Genomic DNA, 20043 nt, shown 5'->3' with positions numbered 1-20043 from the left:
TGCCATAAGTTTATCCCAACACCATCCATGCGCCTATGGTCTGGGTAGGCCGCAGCCATCTTACTCAAGAGCAGGTTCCTGGAGACATTCTTGGATGGGGTAACAGGGTTGGGATCACTTGCCTTTTCCTCGGCCAGGGAGGCAAAGAAGACCTCATCTTCGGTGATCAGTGATGGAGAGATGGGGTCATGCTCAACGCAGGTCGTATCCGGGATACTGGCAAACTGGCGCGAGCAGGGCTTGCAATCCGAACCTGCAAAACAGGGGTTCACATGGGTTAAACAGGTTTACCAAGACCACAGAGCAGGTTAAAATCAAGACCTAAGTTCAATGGGGGAGAGAAAGTGGGATAACACTGATACGATAGGGTCTTCCGTTACAAGGTACAACTCTCCCACCAGACCTACCATTCTTTTAGAAGCACTAGTCTTATGGGTCAGGCCCTTTCCGTCTGCTACATAGACTGCGGATGCAAAACTTCCACATACCTACATATGCACTCTGTATATAGACTCAAATTGGACCACAGGAAGCCCCGCCTTAGCACCCAGGAGGTCCTAAGAAACATGACAGTGCATTTATGGCCCACAAAAAACACCAGTTAACCCTAAATCCAAAATACATTATTCCGCGTAACTCCTCCTACATTAGATCCGTCACCAAATGGAACTTAAAATTCAGATTTGTGCATAGTGGTCAGTGCAGACATCTGGCCTGCTTTTAAGTAGAGAAGGGGGATGCAACAGCTGTACCCAAGATTGCAAAGTTACTAAAGAGAGGAAGCCAGGATTAAATCTCTAATCATGATGTTCTGTGGTCAATACAGAAAACAACAACTCCTTCCTGAATTCAGAATATATACAAACTGTCCTCTCAGAGGGAGATTCATTCTCGTCCATTTTCCAAACACCTCAGGCTGAAGCTCTCGGAAGAGCACAATTATATATCTGAAGTTTCACTTTAAAGTGGACTTATTCCACCAAATACAGGGATCTCTCAGCGCTGGTCATCAGTCAATGACATTTTTGTTCCTGTGTTTGTAGCTTGTCGCTGTGTTGTTGTCCTCAAAAGGTTTAGGGGGTGGAGCTCAAGGGGGGACCAGTGCTAACTTGACAGCAGTAAACGGGGTAAACACTATTGTATGGTATCAACCCTATCGCCATGCCACACAGCATTCAATGGAGCCACAAGCAGGCCTGTTGGTACAGCCAAGGGATGGGTCTATTATTGAAGATTTCCCCTGTAATTACATGAGCATCCTGAAGGGGGCACTTCCACAATACTTTTAATGGGACAGTATTGGCACTTCTCAGTAGCAAGCAGGCACTTTAGGGTAGCAAGTACCCGCACTTTTCTATTTCCATTTAAAGCACTGCTCTCAGCTATAGATGTTACAATGCATAGTAAAATACATTTCCTAGATTCCACGCCGCGGCGTAGACACTGCCAACTCACAGGAGATGGCACACTAGCAGCCAATAGGATCAGAGAGTGCCTCGACCTGGTGGACTGTGCGTCAAACCGTGATGCCACCATCCTACAAGAATGTACAACAATTGGTCCAACTGGCCGGCGAAATGAAACACCACAAGCATCTCACGTCTGGATGTGAGATGCCCGCGGTGTTCCCATCACATAATATCCACTGTCGACCAGACAGTGTTCTAGTGTGGTTGCTCCTCCTATGGTCCTGATGAAGACCCGTCGTAAGGTACCAATCACCCTCTTCTAGTGTTTTGGGTCGAAACGTCGACTTTACCTGCAAATTGGACCTGTGCTTATTCGCTTAGCCCAGTAGTGGAGTATCTATCATGCATTCAAGGCATCGCACTTCTTGGGTTGTTTAGTTAGTCTTGATACTTTGTTAGACAGGTCGCATTCACATTGTAATATATTATAAATATTGTTAGTCTAATACCACATCCCTAGCCCTCCACGAGCACTACCTTGAGCACTTTATTCACTTTTTCACTTTGGAGCAACTATTGAAATTTTAAACTTGTGATCCTGTGATTAATTCTCAAACATAAACTTTTTGGAATAATCAAGTTAACCTGGTCATTGTTCGATTTAATAATTGTGGGGTGTCTTTTAATCTTGTTTTCCGCTTCGAGAAAGTTCCCCTGTCAGTTGGACCAATTGTTGTGCGTACCAATATTGGCCCAGGTGTAGCTGGTTACTGGGTATACCCTATTGTTATGTAACAACCTTCCTCCTAGAAGCCCAAACTCTGCATGAAATGAGCCCTTGGCACGCCTCTGTTCTCTGTTATCAAGTTTAACTGCACCTCAGCGTCAATGTAGTGACTGCAGAGAGGACAGAGGTACTTGCTGTACCAGCGTCCTGACAAGACACACCCGAAGCAGGACAGAGAATGAAATGTCCTGCAGTCTTCCTCAGACAGCAGCAGCAAGCAAAGCCGCCCCTTTCTCAGTCTTGGCTCAGCGCAGACATCAGAGCTAGCTCTCTCCCCCACAGACAGCAGAACTACCCACCCACGGTCACATCCAGTGCAGCTAGCCTCACTTATCACCAACAGAAGAGCTATCTTTCACCTTTGCAGGAAAAGCCCTTCCTCAGCTAGCAGAGTTCTCAGTCTGTGCAAACAGCAGAGGAGCTATCCCTCACTGACGGACAGCAGAGTTATCACCGTCAGAGAGAGAAGGGCTATCTCTCGCTTGTCTCAGGCAGCAGGTCTACCCATTGCTTGTGACAGACAACAGAGCTCCCCCTCATTTGTTACAGACAATAGCGCTATCCCTTACTGGCCACAGACAGCAGAGTTATCCCTCTTTTGTCACAGACAACAGAGCTATCCCTTACTGGTCACAGACAGGAGAGCTATCCATCACTTGCTACATACAGCAGAGATATCCCATCATTTGTCGCAGACAGCAGCGCTATCCCTCACTAGTCACAGGCAACAGAGCTATCCCATCACTTTGTCACAGCCAGCAGAGCTATCTCTCACTTGTCACAGACAATAAAGCTATCCATCACTTGCCACAAACAGCAGAGCTATACCTCGCTTGCCAGACAGCAGAGCTATCCCTCGCTTGTCTCAGACAGCAGAGCTATCCTCGCTTGTCTCCGACAGCAGAGCTATCCCTCACATGTCACAGACCGTGGAGCCAGACCCTGGCTGTAACAGACAGCAGAGCTAGACCGTGCACCTCAGATCTGTCCTAGACAGGTGCATACCTGTCGGTCTGCGTCCATCCATCTATCCCATTGCTCCAAAAGGTGACCACTGCACGACAAACATTGCTGTAACTCCCTCTGGTTGGATGGGGCTCTTACACGAAGCCCCCTGCAAAGCCTCCACCAGGGATCGCCCATACTCATAGCATAAACCAGACTCAGGCAGGTTAGACTGAAGGGTCACAAGACCAGTCCCCACCACAGGAAACACCACTGTGCGAGAAGCCCCACCTCACCACCACACGTTCACACCTACTTGGACCGGACGCATATCCGTCCTCTCCAGTACCCCCAAACCCCTCCCCAAGAGAACCTCCACAGTGGTAAACACACAATTGCAAACATCTCTGCCCACGAACAAATCAAGCGCCAAAAGGTCAAGTAATGGGTGAGTGCAGCGCTATATAATTACCCTTAGAGATTTGGGAAGCCCACAGGCTCTTGAGAAGGAATGCCAATGAGAGCTGGGGACAGGTTTACCTGCTGAAAACAACCTAGAGGATAAACTAACACCCCCACTCTATGATTACACAGTCCCCAAGCCCTGCAACCTGACATTAGAACTGACTTAAACCGCTGTGGAATCATGCACCCCACATACCAGCTCATACAAAACGTAGGAAAGTACAGCCAGACCCAACACAGATCACAATGACTCCCCCATCCCTGCCCTGCAACTCAAAATCCAACAAAACACCACAACCACTGACAGATACATCTGCGACTAAAAGTTCTAGGGTACCAGGTAATTGTCAGGCATGAGCTAAATAAAAATGCTTGACATATGTTTCACTTTATAAATAATATAAGGGGATATTAAAGTAGAGGAGAATTTACTTTTAGGTAAGCCACTGAATTTATGCCGCTGGAGAGGACCAAATTATGCTTCAGGGGCGACTAATTTAGGCGACAAGCAAAGGCAAAATATGCAGCAAATTACGGCACAGTTTTTGATAGTGTTACTTTAGGATGTTGACACTTTTACACATGCTAACACTGTCTGGTAAAGGTTCCACCTCATTAGTACCGAAGTAACACCCAAACAGAGCAATTAGCAAAAGAAAGGTGACCAGTCAATCTTTGCGGAAGGTTTTCTACTTAATGGCAACACCGGTTTTAGTAACTTTTGACCGATTTATCTAGAAACAAAGGTTTTTTTTGTTAAAATCTGTACATTATGCAGCAGATGATTAAACATGCTCAAATGCAGCAAATACATAAATATGCGGAAAATGCAAAATCACATCATTCCAGTGGCCCTGCTTTAGAGTTGTCACTAGAAAACTTTACAAGTTGGCATCTGTATATCTGACAGGGATGGAGCAGAGTCAGCCACAGGTCAGGCAATGCCTGGCCTTCCCCTAAATTCTCTATAGGGTTGCCTGGCTCTGCTTCATCTTCTGCTCAAGTCGTTTGGAACCAAGTTGAGTCTAAGAAGAACAGAGACAGCCGGGCTCTGCTCTTTGTAGGGCCCATAACTCAATGTAAAAATGATTTAATTTGCAGCAGCGCCAGAGGACAGGGTGTGCTCCCTCCCAAGCCCTCGCGTGCAGACGGAGAGCCATGTTTCCCCTCCTCGGTCCTGAGCAGCATCAAAGCCGTCCAGGGTGGAAGGGGAATCCGTTTTAATGGCTGCCAGGCAGCCGGCCAAGGAGGACGCCTGCTTGCAATGGGCCAGGAAATCTGCAGGTTTTTTTTACCAGCAGCACAAAACCAGAGTATGAAATTACTCTAGCTGCTTTAGCCGGCTTTAGATTCCCCAAGATTACTCCGATTCCTGTAACTTTTGCCGAAATCGACCAAAAGATTACTTTTAATGCATGACGCTGCGTAAGATTACCGGAGACGATTACTCGGGTTACATCGCAACGCATCTTATTCTGGAATGAGATCACTCCAGTTGAATTTCCCTCTACTGCAGGGGTCTTCAAACTGAGGACCCCCCACCCCCCAGGGGACCTCAAGTGATTCCAGGGGTCCCCAGGCTCTAGCCAAAAGAAGCATTATGCTGATAACAGTGCTTTGTTTTAGGAGGAAAGAAAAGAGCGACAATAAAGGGCCATCACTAACATCTTTTGCCACTGATGTCCTGGCTGGGAGAAGGTGACGAAAGGGAAGGGACTGCAAATATTCTTCGAAACCCCCACTCCCATGTCAAACCATCAGACTCTGGGTACACTTACACGTTAGCAAGGCCCGCCTGACCAGAACAGTATATTTGGAAATCATGTATTTGATTGCATTTTTAAAACGGTAACAGAACTTAACTGCAAAGTTTAACTACGTCTAGACATATTTAAACGTTGCCAGTTTAACTCCTTAACCGCTACGGTTTTTCCGCCGCGGTGTGGGCGTTCGAGTGGATGGGGCTCCGTCGGCCGTTGGCCAACGGCAGCACTCGCGCGGTAGTGGCCGACGGGAGCAAGGATCGGGTTAATAGAATGATTGTGAAAAGTTTAGAGGGAGGCCCAATTATTATTTTTTTCACGGTGGGGGGGGCATTTAAACTTTCGAAGAGCACTGCTCTACTGAATGATGAACAGAGGTCCCTTTTGCTTCTTTGATTCGTCCTTCGATTGGTAGCTCATGTTATAAAACTGATATAAGTGTTGGTCGATATTTAAACTCCGATATTGTATGTGTTTTTGCTTTAAAAGGGCTCCTGGCTCAATAACATGTCCCCCCCATAAACACAGCCCACCCACCGCACACATGCAGCGCGCGCAGATTTTGAACTTCTTAAATGCAGTGATCTTAATCCACCACGCAGACTTTAATTTCAGATTCAAGTTCATTAAGGCACATGCCTTCCAGAAATACCTAATAATGATTTACCCCTTATTAGGCGCTATAAGGCATGCTCTCTCCTCCACTCATTCACCATGGTAGTAGAAGTGGCCCAGTGGCTGCTAGAGTGTCTGTCTTGGATCTAGGACATGGGTTATCAGTCACATGTACTTGACCACATTGTGTGATCCTGGGCAAAGTTCACCTTTTCACTCTAACACCCTTCATTTACATGAGCAACTTGGTTGCTTAGGAACAGTCTAAACTCTGTGTCAACACTGGACCTTTACATTATCTGTGCACCCTCGCCTCCAGCATCTTTTTGTGAGTTTTCTGCCCACTGGAGAGTTTAGTCGCCCACCTCTCTGGATACACACTTCATGCCAGTCTCCAAGGCACTAAGTGTCCTGGAACTGTTAATGCCCTGAGCTCCATTTGTTATCCGCACGGTACACACATTCCCTAACATGGTCTCCCTGGCCCTCTCTCTCAGGCCTCGCTGCTCTCCAGGGAACACAGGAATTATCCGACACCTTACATACAAAGCTCTCACCCCGTTTCCTAAACCTGAAGGGATAAAAACACTTTATTGATGCTGCTGGACAGGGGTTGGGGGAAGGTCTCTGCTAGAGGGGGGCACCCCATACAGATGATTAAACATGTGCACATATTGGGGCATAGATAAGTACATTTTTAGGCATAAAAATTGAACTATTGTGGCACAAAAATTTAAATGTTGTGATATTTAGTGCCATTTTATTTTATTGTAAACCAGGGCCATTAGAATTAGGCGGCAGGTGAGGGCCAAATTATGCAGCAGTGTTGACTAAATTATGAGGCAAGAAAAGACAAATTATGCTGCACAATGCAGCCCATTTTGTGAAAATATTACTTCATTATTTTGTCATTTTTACGTTTCGTCTGCACAGTGCTTGTGCTGTGCTTGAGAAATCTATTGTTTTAAATATAAACTTGAAAGGGACTTACATCCCACCTCCTCTCTTTCCTGGGATCTCATTGGGTCCTCTGCGTGCCACTTACCTTTCCTCCATTTCTATAGGCTGTAGCATATTTTCCTGCGTTTACCAATGCGTGTTCCTCATCTGCTTCTCTTATCAGTTTCCCATGACCGAAATACTGATAGCATCCACTTTGGTGGAACTATATTTTCATAAAGTTTTGCCTTTTACTCTTGCAGCATATGTATGCAACTATTTATCACCAGAAGAGATTAAGTTATTTGCATAGAATCACAAGATGTTGTGAGGTGCCCCTGAGACTTAAACCTGGATTCGCAGCTCTCGAATCAGCAGCTCTGGCCTCTGTGCCACATCGTCTCCACCCCTGTGTTATCTGTCAGGGAGCTCTTTCCTTCTCCCAGACGATAATTGAGGAAAACAGCTTTTTATTCATTACATAGGCATTACCAATGCTTGTTGCACTTGTTAACACCGCCTGGGTATTGGTTGCACCTCATTAGAAGCAGTTTAGCACCCAAACATAGCAATAAACAGATGAAAGGTGACCACTCAACCTTTGTGAAGGTCGTGTTGTTGCGTTTTTAGTAACTTTTGAACCGTTTGAGCTCAAAAAAAATTTTGGGTTCAATTCTGCAGATTATGCAGCAGATGATGGATTATGTGGCCAATGCAGCAAAATCTATAATGACGCGACAAACGCCATGGCCGGATAATCGCTTACTTCCAGTAGCCCGGACTATAACTTACTTTGGCCAGTGGGGGTGGAGACGGCAATGGTGCTTTGGGTGAGGGAGGGGTGACTGTGAGCTTGCCGCTTGGGCTATGGATGGTGGGATTCGTTTTTTAGGTCTCGCCTAAGCCAACGCGTTAGCGGTGGCTTTGGCGAGATATTAAGTAGGGGCTTTCAAAAGTGCTCCCAAAGTGCGGATAGGGTACAGTGCATGTGCGCCGGGCGCGTGTACCATTTGCCCGCCTGCTGATCACTTTTGCGGCCGCTTTGATGTTCTCAATGAGCCGCGCGGCCACTGAGAACATCAAAGAGGCAGCGAAAGTTCTCACTATTTGCCACCCCTCCCTTATCCCACTTCCTGCTTGTTTACATACATGCACCACTGGCGTGCTTTGCCCCCCGTGCGATCATTTTCGCTTTCACGAGTGCTATCCCCAACAGGTTTTGCCACACTGCCCCAACCACAGCAACCTCTCAGGGTTACCACCTACTACCTTCCTCTGCCCGTTATCCCTTCCACCCCCTTCCAGTTACTCACGCCCCCGTTTACGTCTCACTTTTCTCCCCTCCTGCACACTTCCTCTCACAGCTTCACTGCAAGCTGTGGCCGTAATCAGGGTCCCCTGCTTGCCGCAACCCCTCCCTTTTCCCCCTCCCTCCTGGTTAGCCTCGCTCTCCCAAGCACCTCGCTTAGGCACATACATGCACCACTGGCGTGCTTCTATCCCCCGCGCAATCACTTTCACGATTGCTTTCCCCGACAGGCTCTGCCCCACTGCCCCAACCACAGCAACCTTTCAGGGATACCACCTTCTACCTTCCTCTGCCCCGTTATCCCTTCCACCCCCATCCAGTTACTCCAGCCCCCCGTTTACGTCGCACTTTTCTCACCTCCTGCACACTTCCTCTCACAGATTCACTGCCCCCTCGCGTCTCTCCTTTTAAATAATCAATAGAAATGATGCCTACTTGCATAAAACCTTATATTTGATTTTGTGATAATATTACTTCATTATTTTGTCATTTTTATGTTCCGCTTGCACAGTGCTTGTGCTGTGCTTGAGAAATCTATTGTTTTAAATATAAACTTGAAAGGGACTTACATCCCACCTCCTCTCTTTCCTGGGTTCTCATTGGGTCCTGTGTGTGCCACTTACCGTTCCTCCATTTCTATAGGCTGTAGCATATTTTCCTGCATTTACCAATGCGTGTTCCTCATCTGCTTCTCTTATAAGTTTCCCATGACCGAAATACTGATAGCATCCACTTTGGTGGAACTATATTTTCATAAAGTTTTGCCTTTTACTCTTGCAGCATATTTATGTAACTATTTATCACCCGGAGAGATTAAGTTATTTGCATAGAATCACAAGATGTTGAGCGGTGCCCCTGAGACTTAAACCTGGATCCGCAGCTTTCGAATCAGCAGCTCTGGCCACTGTGCCACATCCTCTCCACCCCTGTGTTATCTGTCAGGGAGCTCTTTCCTTCTCCAAGACGATAACTGAGGAAAACAGCTTTTTATTCATTACATAGGTATTACTCTGTATCTATCGCCATCACTCTATCTATCCATCGCCCTCACTCTATCTATCTATCGCCCTCACTCTATCTATCACCCTCACTCTATCATCCTCACAGTATCTATCACCCTCACTCTATCTATCTATCGGACTCACTCTATCTATCCATCGCCCTCACTCTATCTATCTATCGCCCTCACTCTATCTATCGCCCTCACTCTATCTATCGCCCTCACTTTATATATTGCCCTCACTCTATCTATCTATCGCACTCACTCTATCTATCGCCCTCACTCTATCGCCCTCACTCTATCTATCGCCCTCACTCTATCCATCACCCTCACTCTATCTATCGCCCTCACTCTATCTATCACCCTCACTCTATCTATCGCCCTCACTCTATATATCTATCTATTGGACTCACTCTATCTATCTATCACCCTCACTCTATCTATCACCCTCACTCTATCTATCTTTTGCCCACACTCTGTCTATCTATCTATCGCCCTCACTCTATCTATCCATCTATTGCCCTCACTCTATCTATCTATCTATCTATCTATCTATTTATCTATCTATCTATCGCCCTCTATCTATCGCCCTCACTCTATCTATCTATCTATCTCCCTCACTCTATCTATCGCCCGCCCTCACTCTATTTATCGGCCTCACTCTATCTGTCTATCTGTCTATCTATCGCCCTCACTCTATCTGTCTATATATCGCACTCACTCTATCACATCACTCTATCTATCAATCGCCCTCACTCTATATATCTGTCTATCTATCGCCCTTACTCTATCTATCGCATCACCACAGCTTCACTGAACGCCATAGCATCACTCGTTGCCACCACAACATCACTCAGCGTCACCACAGCATCAATCTGTGGAACCATTCAACAACAACTGATTCAAATATGTTGTTTCAATGTTTCAGGCTTTATTACAAAGGTCACAAAAAGATGTTAATATTTCACTTCTGTTCTTGGATTTTCATCGCAATAAAATACACTGAACATAATCTTCACAAAAGTTATTTACAAAAGTCTAAGCCATTGCCATTATAAATTACAACAACTTTTATTTAAGTATTAATTATTTAAAAAAAATAAAAGCCATTGTTATTTGTAATATGAATACATCTAAGTCACGTAAATACAACACACATTGCATTACAAATGCTTTAGGTGTCACATTTGCGAGAGGGTAAAACTACTAGAATTGTAAATGACAAAGCTGTTATTTTAGCTATTTTCAAAACCAACACATAAATACAAAATTTGTCATTTACAATACAATAGCTCAAACTTTCCTAATACGAGACCTATTGCATTGAAATGCTTATTTGGGTGGTGGGGGCACCGGTGCTTTAGTTGCCACACCTGTCATCTCTTGACTAAGAAATGCAGATGAGGTCAGACGAGAGGTAGCCCATTGGTGAATGGAAAAGGAACACTTTGTTGGTGGATGACGTGGGTTTGAAATGTGGGAATTTTGTTCGTTTGTAGGTGCATGAAAGTAAAAAGAGGGTGACAACCGCCCAATGTGAGTGAGTCAACAGGTACGGGTTGCGGAGAGGCCACTAAGGGGGAGGAGCGTCGCCCCACTGAACAAAAGGGAAAATAAAATGATAATAACCATTGTTTTTTTCATTTTATTTTTCCTATATAGGTCAGTGGTTCTCTGGACGGGGCTGGCGGAGTAGGGAGAGGAGTGGCTTTCACTCGTCAAGTGCGCAGGAGTGCGTAGGACCTCTTGGCCGCCCTCTTGGGCCGCCCCAAGCACTCCTGCGCACTTTGCAAGTCCCCCACCAGGCTGCATTACACAGTCTGGTGAGGAACATGCAAAGCCTCCCAGTCCCGTCTGAGCGTTGATCCACGGCGCTCAGACCAAACACAATGCTGCTTTGCAGCATTGTGATTGGCTATGGGGAGGCTGAGAGGGCGGGTGCTTCCTGCTGCTGGCAGGGAGTGAAGGAAAATTTTGGAAAGACATAGGACGAAGGAGAAGCGGTGGCCGTTTAACCCGTTCCGTGCTCGTGTCGGCCAACGGTCGACGAGAGCACTACCTCGCGGGTGCTGCGCACAACTATTGGCCGACGCAGCCCCGCCCGCTCAATAGAACGCCCCATATTCCGCCGCAGTAAACGGGTTAAGGTGTGTGTTTTTTGTTGTTGTTTATCTTTTCTTTTTTGTCCTCTCCCCGCCCCACCACCTAGGTCAGGTAGCAGCCACTACTGCTGGGGACCCACAATGAGCCTAACAAGTTTTGAATGGTGAGGAGGTGGGGAGAGCATCGCTCAAGTGCTCTACCCACCCCACCCAGTGCTTAATTTGTGGCAGGCTGTCAGAAATGCCAGCGATGCGAATTGAGTACTGGTGTTGGGCACCAGAAACCACCATCTCAAATTAAGCACTGACCCCACCACCACCCAAAAGTAAGTTAGGTGGTGCTTTGTGGGTGGGGCGTGGGGGCTGGGTGTCTGCTGTTGTCCTGTGATGGAGGGGTCCGATGCTGTCTGCCTCATGCCTGAGTTAATATATTGGTGCCTATGATGGGAGAAGGTGAGGTGGGAAACCCAATATACCCTTGGAGGCTTGGGCAAAATCAATATTATCGGGTAAAGTGTGCCAACAAGGGATTTCACTTAAGCAATTTTCTATTGACTTATGTTTAACAAATTAATAAAGTTCAGTCATACAAAATCTTGAACCAATGATATAGTAAATAACAGCAGTTCTGCAATCATGCACAAATCGATCAAATCAGGAAAAAGAAGAAAAATGGACACAGGAATATCGTATAGTCAAAAAAAATATTTTCTTATAACAATTTATATTGAAAGGGGTACAGTCATAACGGAAATGAATCTCAAGCAGGTACATGAAAAAGGCAAATCATCATAAAAACCTATAATTCATGTGTGTAAAACATCCATTCCAAATCAAATATAATAAGTGCTGTATTCCAAAGTCAATACAAAAAATCACTTAAAATATCGCTGGGAGCAAGGACATGGAGAATAAAGTCGACGTTTCGGTCTTCTGTGGTATTAATTCTTCAGATCATCTTCAGGACAGTAAAACAGTATGTTTAGCAAAGACCCTTGTATTAAACAGTTCAAGGCGAATTGGCTTCAATCAAATTCAATTTGCAATAAAAGAGACAGCTTCTTGATATTCTGACTCTCAAAAGTCAATGAGAGGACTTTTCTGATATTTTATATTTCATAATTGTGGCTGTCGGTTGGCCGTACGAGTTGAACGAAGGGGTGCTGTTTGTTCCTGCCCTATTACAGTCTTCATGCTTTGAAATTTGCGTACCGGAAATTGTTGACCGGGTCATTTGACAGAGGAGTTTCATTCTAAAACCTACAGCCACAATTCTGAAATATGAAAATTTAATTTGATTGAAGCCAATTCGCCTAAAACTGAAAAAAATATTAACTCTACAGCGGTGCCACCCTTCACTGCCATTGATGGAACTTCAAAGAGACTTGTTCTAGTTCTTTCAGTCTCATCATTTCAGCACTGAAGCATTTTCAATATTCTATATAACAAAGGTATAGTTGTTGCTTATTTATCTTATGCAACTAACAACCATTGGCAAAGCCAATCGTCCTGGCTTCTTGTAGGTGTAATGTGACTTGTGGTATTATAATTCTGGATGTAATGACAGAAGCAGCAAAGTATCACTGGGGCGCGTACTGTGGTAAGCACAGATTTATAACTTACTTTATAAGCCATGCCCTAATTACGTTGGCCCTGCCCCTTGAGAGACCCCTCATTTTTTTTTTACCCCACTTAAAGCCCTGTGTGTCGCAAAGAATATAATTTCGGCAATTTTGCATAACAAGCGTTGCATGACATTAACTAAGATTACACTAGTGTAACAAACATTTCACCCAGGTTTATTGCCAAGTCTGACAGGATCAATATACACGTTGATGAGACCATAGTCCTGTATTTAAATCATAATTTCTATAAATTAAACTCATAATCTGCAGGTTGTTGGGCCATAAATCCTGTAATATCCCCGCCACCGAGCCCTGTGTTTTTCCTGCCACTGCGGCTGACTCGCCGTTGCTCCTGGGCGCCTGCCAAGCTCCCCCATGGGTTTATATTTGCATGTATTTTTTTCTAAAAGGCGCAATCCGTCTTGGCGCAGCGGGAAGCAGGGGCTTCGTGGCACGAAAGGGCGCGCTTTGATGCATAGCCCAAACAAGCCTTGGCTGCACCTTGGCACGGCTGACAGAGGTGACGCTCTGTTTGCTTTAAGGGAACATGAAGCAGGTTGGGTCTCGTGAGCCCGCCACTGAGGCCTTAAAAGGGTATGGAGCTGCTGTTTGGAAGGGCTCTGCACCAGCGCGCGCCTCACACGAGCCTTTCCCGGCTAGGCCCAGGGGGGTCCAAGGAAGTGCCTCGGAGCGGAACTGGGCCGGAGTAAGCCCCTTCAGGCGACCTCTTAAAGTTACTGATGAGTCAGGTGAATGCACCTGCCCCGGAAATAGTTCTTCCCAAGCTCTGCCAGCTTTTCAGAGGCCTTAGCCTGCTGGCTGACGTCACGTGATCGTCACCACACAGTATAATAGCGCCTAGATTGGCCCCTGACATATGGCATGACACAATACGGTATAATCACATCTAGAAATGCGGGCGTGTCGCCTGACATGTGACTGACGAGACACAGTATGATAGCGCCTAGAAGCGCTGGCGTGTTGCCTGATATGTGACTGACGAGACGCCGAGGCATATTCACAAGGGCAATGCGCCACCAGAACACCGATGGAGCAATACCCTGCTCTATATTTACAAACCTTTGCCAAGGCACTTTGCGTGGCTTAACGCAGCCGTGTGAATATTGCCCCCTTTACCGCAGGTATCTGCATCAACTATGTATGCAATGGGTGTTTCTGTGGGCGTTCGAGTGGCGCAACGAGGAGAAATACTTTGTTTTCCTCCTCGTTTTTTGCTCTTGTGGGCTGCATTCTGCAGCACACCTTGAAGGAGCAAATTGCTATTAATGATTGTTTTTTTGTGCAGGAAGGCGTCGATTCCTGCACAAAAACAATCATCCCTGCAACGCAGGCATCGTTGCACGATGGCGCAAAGGTGTCTGCTTTGGTGCTAGGCAGCTCTTTTAGCAGCGGCGGGGGCGCAAAGGAAAACACAGGGGTGCACCTTATTCTTGTAAATACGGCGCATGCCTGCTTTTTTTAAATGACATTCAGCAGCTAAATTGCTTGCAGCACCGCACTGCGCCATTTGTTTGTAAAATTACCGCCAGTATAATAGCGCCTAGAAGCGCAGGCTTGTCGCCGGACATTTGACCAATGAGACACAGTATAATATCGCCTAGAAGCATGGGCTTGTCACCTGACACGTGACCGACAAGACACAGTATAATAGCGTCTAGAAGAGCGGCCTTGTCACCTGACATGTTACCAACTGACTCCACCCTTCCTGCTTTTCAGAGGCCCCACCCAGCTGACTGACACCCACCTGACACTGCCCCCGGGCCTGGCCCCTTTAAGATGCCACTGCTTACAATCTGACCTGTGAATGCGTCTGTCTTGGCCCTAGATGCTTTCACAGCCAGTGGCCAGCCGACTGACCTAGCCCAACTCGGTTGGCTTGTCATGAGGAAGAGGCTTGATGTCTAATGCCATGTTTGCAGGGCCCCATCCCAACCGGGTTCTGGGAGTCTAGTATGGAACTTAACTCACAGCCACGTCATCTAGTCGAAATTTCCCAACTTTCCATTTGACCTGGTCCCTTGTTTCTAAGAGAGTGTGGCTCTTCAACTGACTGACCAAAGGACCCATTTACGGGAAGCCTGAAACATGAGCTCAGTCAATATTTTGGACTGAAATACAAATCACCATAAGTTTTGGGTCATCCTGACTCTGATAGGTCCGCTGAAATGTTTACCAAAATTTGGCAACCAGGGTGCTCATTGTTCCATTCATGTGTGTGTTTTTGGGTAGTGGAAAGGTAGACATGGATATGACACCTCGGCATTCAACCCCTCCTCCGCTCTCTCAACAGACAGAATAGAAAGACTATTGTTTCTTTGGTGGAGACCCCCTAGACACCTGGCAGCTGTCCTGGACACCCTTGGTTTTAAATACAATAGATTAATATGTATATAGTAAGTCAGTTCAACCACAAACATAATAGTCTTTCTTCTATGCCTATTACGAGCACCGTCCTGTGTAATTGGCAGTTGTCCCAGCCCCGCGTGTCTGTAGACATAACAGTGTCCATATTTATAGTGACTGGGAGACACGGACAGCTGTCAGCTGCCTTGGTCGTTCTTTTCACCACTACCATTTATGGTGGGCCAGGGGGGCTAGTTAGAAGTTCATGGCACGTGTGAGTTATAGTTACCTTAGGGCACAAGTTATAGTTACTAGAGATAACTGGAACTGAATTTCCAAGATTTTTTTTTATTGTAAGATTTTACGTTGGCACTGAAATTTTCACTTTACTACAACGTCACTTAAACCTTTGTTTTTTTCAGTAAATGTATAGGTTTTTTAACGTAAAGTAATATTTTATTATCATACATACATCACGGCCTTCAATGCGGTTGGTTTTGCAGGTCTTGCCAGCTCTCAGGCAGACTGATTGAGTTTGTCAAAGAGTCACAACACCAAAATATTAAAAGTAAGCCTATTGGCTTGATAAAGGGGTTCGCATATCAATTTATAACGCAGATCTATCATCTTTCTCCAGAAAACAACTATATGGCTCTTTCCTTTTACATGGTTTTTATTATTACATTTAGTGGGTGGAAAAAGTTAAAATAAATAGTCAAAGAATATTGAGTTTTTGCTAAAAATAAAACCAACATGCCTCGGAGTCTTTTTTAAAATATTTTTTTGCCTAGAACAAGAGGACTTTGTTTTCCAGCTGAGGAGCATATAGCTCCAGCTAAGAAAGTTTTAGAAAGATATGGTAAGTTTTTCTGTGGTCAAGGATTTAACCCCTTCGATGCGGATGACAAAGCCAGCTCGTCATGGGCGTTACCTGCGCTGCGCGCATGACGAGCTGGCTTTGTCACGAAAGCCGCGATTTTGAAATTTCAGCACGCAGCGGGAAAACCCACTAGCGTGCATGCGGTTAATGACCTAGGAGACATACTGTTATTTTTTTAAATGTGGCTGGGGGCTGTTGGACTGCCTGCAGCCCCCAGCAACATTAGAAAAGGTTTTGGGGTGGCCCTCCCAATTCTAAGGGGCTTCCCTATGCTAAACAAATAAAAAAAAGCCTTTGCAGGGCATTATGGGGTGCTCCTTCAAAGGAACAGTGAACAATACATTATTATTCCTTTTGATATCCTGGTTCCCACCCAGCATATCCTTTTTTTACATTTGTTCGGGAGGGGGCATGTGGCCTTCCTCCCTGAGCCTGAAAGGTCCCAAGGACCCCATACTCTGGGACCTTTCTGTTTTTAATTACGGTAGGGGGATGCATCCTATTCGGGCCTTTTTTACCTCTTAGACTCCATTCCCCGGTGCCTTTTTCATTTTTAAGCAGAGGGGCGGGCGACAACTTTTAAAGCCTAGGGGCCCCATCCCTCTAGGCCTTTCTTTTTTTAAAGGGGAAGTGGCACACAACTTTGTGGAAGAGGTGTGGCGCAACGGCCAAGGTGCCTGACTCCGAACCACAGGGTTCACGGTTTGATCCCTGGCTCTGGCGGCAGGTTAGCCAGCACCATGTGACTCTGGGCAATAGCGTGCTTAATCTTCCCGACGGCCCGAGCGCCGGGACACCTCCGCTGTGTGTGGGGACCTTGGGCTTTTGAGGGGAAGGAGTTGTTGCGGACTCCCTCCCCGAGCAATAGTGGCCCCTGGACCCACATTACCGGGGCCTTATGTGGGCGCCCCAGGTCCCTACGCCCCAGGTCCCTACAAGGCCTTTATAATTTAATTGGTCCCCAAATAAATTATAAAGGCGTCGGAGGCCGCAACGGGCCCCCAGTGCCAGGGCCGTAGTTTAAAAGTGCAAAGCCGCCCGTGCTGCAGCCGGCACTCCTTCTGACCTGCTTACGGTAACTGCTGCAGAGTGCACACAAACGCAGGACTTAGTTTTTGGCAATATAATTGAAAGCACCGCGGCCGCCTGCAACAACAGTGCTTTCAATTATATCGCCAAAAACGAAGTCCCGCGTTTGTGTGCACTGTGCAGCAGTTACCGAACGCAGGTAAGAAGGAGTGCCGGCTGCAGCGCGGCTTAACTAAGCCCCGCGTTAGTGTGTTCTCTCGGACTCCTGGACCGTTGTTGCCCCTCCCACCCCCCGTCCAGCCTCAGAGTCCAGGGCCGTTAATCTTGTAGCATGCGCGGCACACGCGAGTGCTACCAATGACGGCCCTCGGATGTATGTCGTTACTACGCATGCTTTTACAACCCATGCCTTTACCACGCAACTTTTACAACGCAAGTCGTTACAAAGACTTGCGTTGGGGGGCGCTGGATAGTGAATAGTTTAATTTACTATTCCAATTCCAGTCCCCGTGGATAGTAGGGAAGGTTTTGGATAGTAAATTAAACTATACCCTATCCTACAGCGACCCCCAGCGCAAGTTGTTGTAACGACTTGCGTTGTAAAAGTTGCGTGGTAAAGATAGTGCGTGGTAAAAGTTGCGTTGTAAAACGCTGTTTCGCACGGCCCTCTAATGACATTTTTGGCCAGCCCTCGTTTGCGATTAGAACGTAGCAGAAACACATTATGCGCTTCACCACTACGCTCTCGTCGTGAGGAGTCAATTCTGGCCTGGGCAGTGCTTTATACTTGCAGGCAGCTTTGGGCGTTTTGCTGGCCTGGCTCTCTGGACTGTGAGTCTGGCTGCTGCACTGCAGACTCAGTACTAATAGGGGAACAAAGTTGAAACCGAACCATCCCTGCTTGCGATAGACCCTGCCTGGAGCGAGTGAGGTAAGAGGAAAGAAGCAGATTCAGAGGGGTGGGTGGCCGAGTCTGTGGCTCATCCATCATAGCTGCCAAGGTTTCAGATTGCTATGTGTGACATTTTTATAATGTCAGAGTAATTATGAGTGACATTCCAACTATTATGAGTGACACTTTCTCCCGAACAAAATCAAGCAATGAAAAAGAGGGAAACATATTAATATTAGGAAATTACACCCATTAGAGCAACAAGAAACTTTAAGAAGATGTTAAAATAGCCGGAAATCACCAGAAATGGAATGGCACACACATAGCTAGGGATCACAATTCGGCCGCAAAGTGTAATTTTTATCAAAAAAGACACATTGAGCCATTTAATAAAAATCAATTCGCTGATTACAGTACGGCGCCACCAGCTATTATTAACCTGTGGCTGAGAGTAAACTGCATGGCTATTTTAAGCACATAACATTACAGTTCAATGAGGCATGATTGGGAGGGGGGTTAGGACAAGCATCAGGAGAAGAGGCTGACTGAGGTACTAAGCCTACCTATGTAGGCTGTATTATATTAAAAATACATTTTCTGAGACACTGACCAGCAGTAAGAATTCTAAAGCATCCGGCCACCCTGGCCAGGGTCTGGTAAGTTGCCCTGAGCTATGACCTACGAGTGTACCGATGTGTGTCATGCAGCAGGCTGTAAGTCTAGTTTGAAAAACATATATGGCACAGAATTGTTTCTTTTAAGATATTCCAGCTATTTGCCAGAAACATGTCGAACTGCCACTGGCCCGGGCCAGTAACCCGCGCTACCGGGCAGAATGGCCTCATTAGAGCCCTCCCAGGGAGCACCTATGCCCGAACCTGCAGTAGTGTCTGCTGCTTTGCTAGAGAACATGCTCGTGTCCTGGAACTGCTTACTTTTGCACACTGGGGGATCATAGCAGGCATATTTAATGTTGGTGCTTCCGTCCGTGGGAGAGATAAAGAGCAGGTCTAGCCAGGGGTTGGTGGAAGGTGGCAAGGCAAGTTCACAAAGAGCCCCCCGCAAACTGTGTGAGTCCAAGGCATCTGCAGGCAGGACAGCTAGGAGGGCGCGGTATCCAGTGTGCTCACCGTCCTTTTTCCACAGTACCCCCCCCCCGAGGGGCGGCAATCTGAGGGATAGCCCCGGCGCCACAAGCTCTAGCTACATGATACTAAAATGTGCATGTTTTCTTATAAGTGCATATTTTATCATCTGAGTGTGTGTATATATATATATATATATATATCATTGAATCATGTCAGGCGTTCAGGCACAAGTGTACATTAACCAATTAAATAAATGCAAAATATACACATTTCAGCTTAATTTTTTCATAATATTTACAACAAGGGGTGGTGAGGACAGAGTCTCTGAATTAAGCAGCAAGCTCTCACCCAGTCAAGAGATCAGGGCTAGATCCAACACCGTTTTTTAGCTCACTGCACCATCCCAGTTTCAGAACCTGGCTGTATGCAAATTAGTCTGTTCCTGTCCCAGTGCATGATGGGAACAGGGCAAACCAAACTACAAAAGCCAATTCTTACACTGGGAAGGAAACAAGCTCCCGGGGACCGGTTTCTGGCATTACAGCCGTCTTCAGCCCGGTTTGCTTGAATCCTGATGGTGCCGGGCCGAAGACGGCTGAAATGCCAGAAACCGGTCCCCGGAAGCTTGTCTCCTTTCTGGTGAAGAATTGGCTTGGTAGTTTAGTCTGCCCTGTTCCCATGATGCACTGGGCCAGGGACCGACTGATTTGCATATAGCCAGGTTCTGAGCTGGGATGGGGCAGTGAGATAAATAACGGTGATGGATCAAGCCCTGATCTTTGGACTGGGTAAGAGTGGTCTGCTTAATTCAGACACTCTGTTCATCACCAC

General features: G+C 46.4%; 1 protein-coding gene across 1 annotated transcript in view; it reads right to left on the bottom strand.

Moving 5' to 3' along the window:
* ARHGEF18 (Rho/Rac guanine nucleotide exchange factor 18) overlaps positions 1-20043 on the bottom strand; it is a 290711-nt gene that overhangs the window by 250213 nt on the left and 20455 nt on the right. The window contains exon 2 of the mRNA XM_086946962.1: positions 123-253. Within this exon, the coding sequence (XP_086803088.1) occupies positions 123-253 (131 nt within the window). The remainder of the gene's footprint in view (positions 1-122; positions 254-20043) is intronic.

The sequence above is a fragment of the Lissotriton vulgaris genome, chromosome 12 (assembly GCF_964263255.1).
Source record: "Lissotriton vulgaris chromosome 12, aLisVul1.2, whole genome shotgun sequence".
NCBI classification, from domain to species: Eukaryota; Metazoa; Chordata; class Amphibia; order Caudata; family Salamandridae; genus Lissotriton; species Lissotriton vulgaris.
The sequence above is the reverse complement of the archived record's forward strand: the minus strand, read 5'-3'. Positions and strand labels throughout refer to the sequence as shown.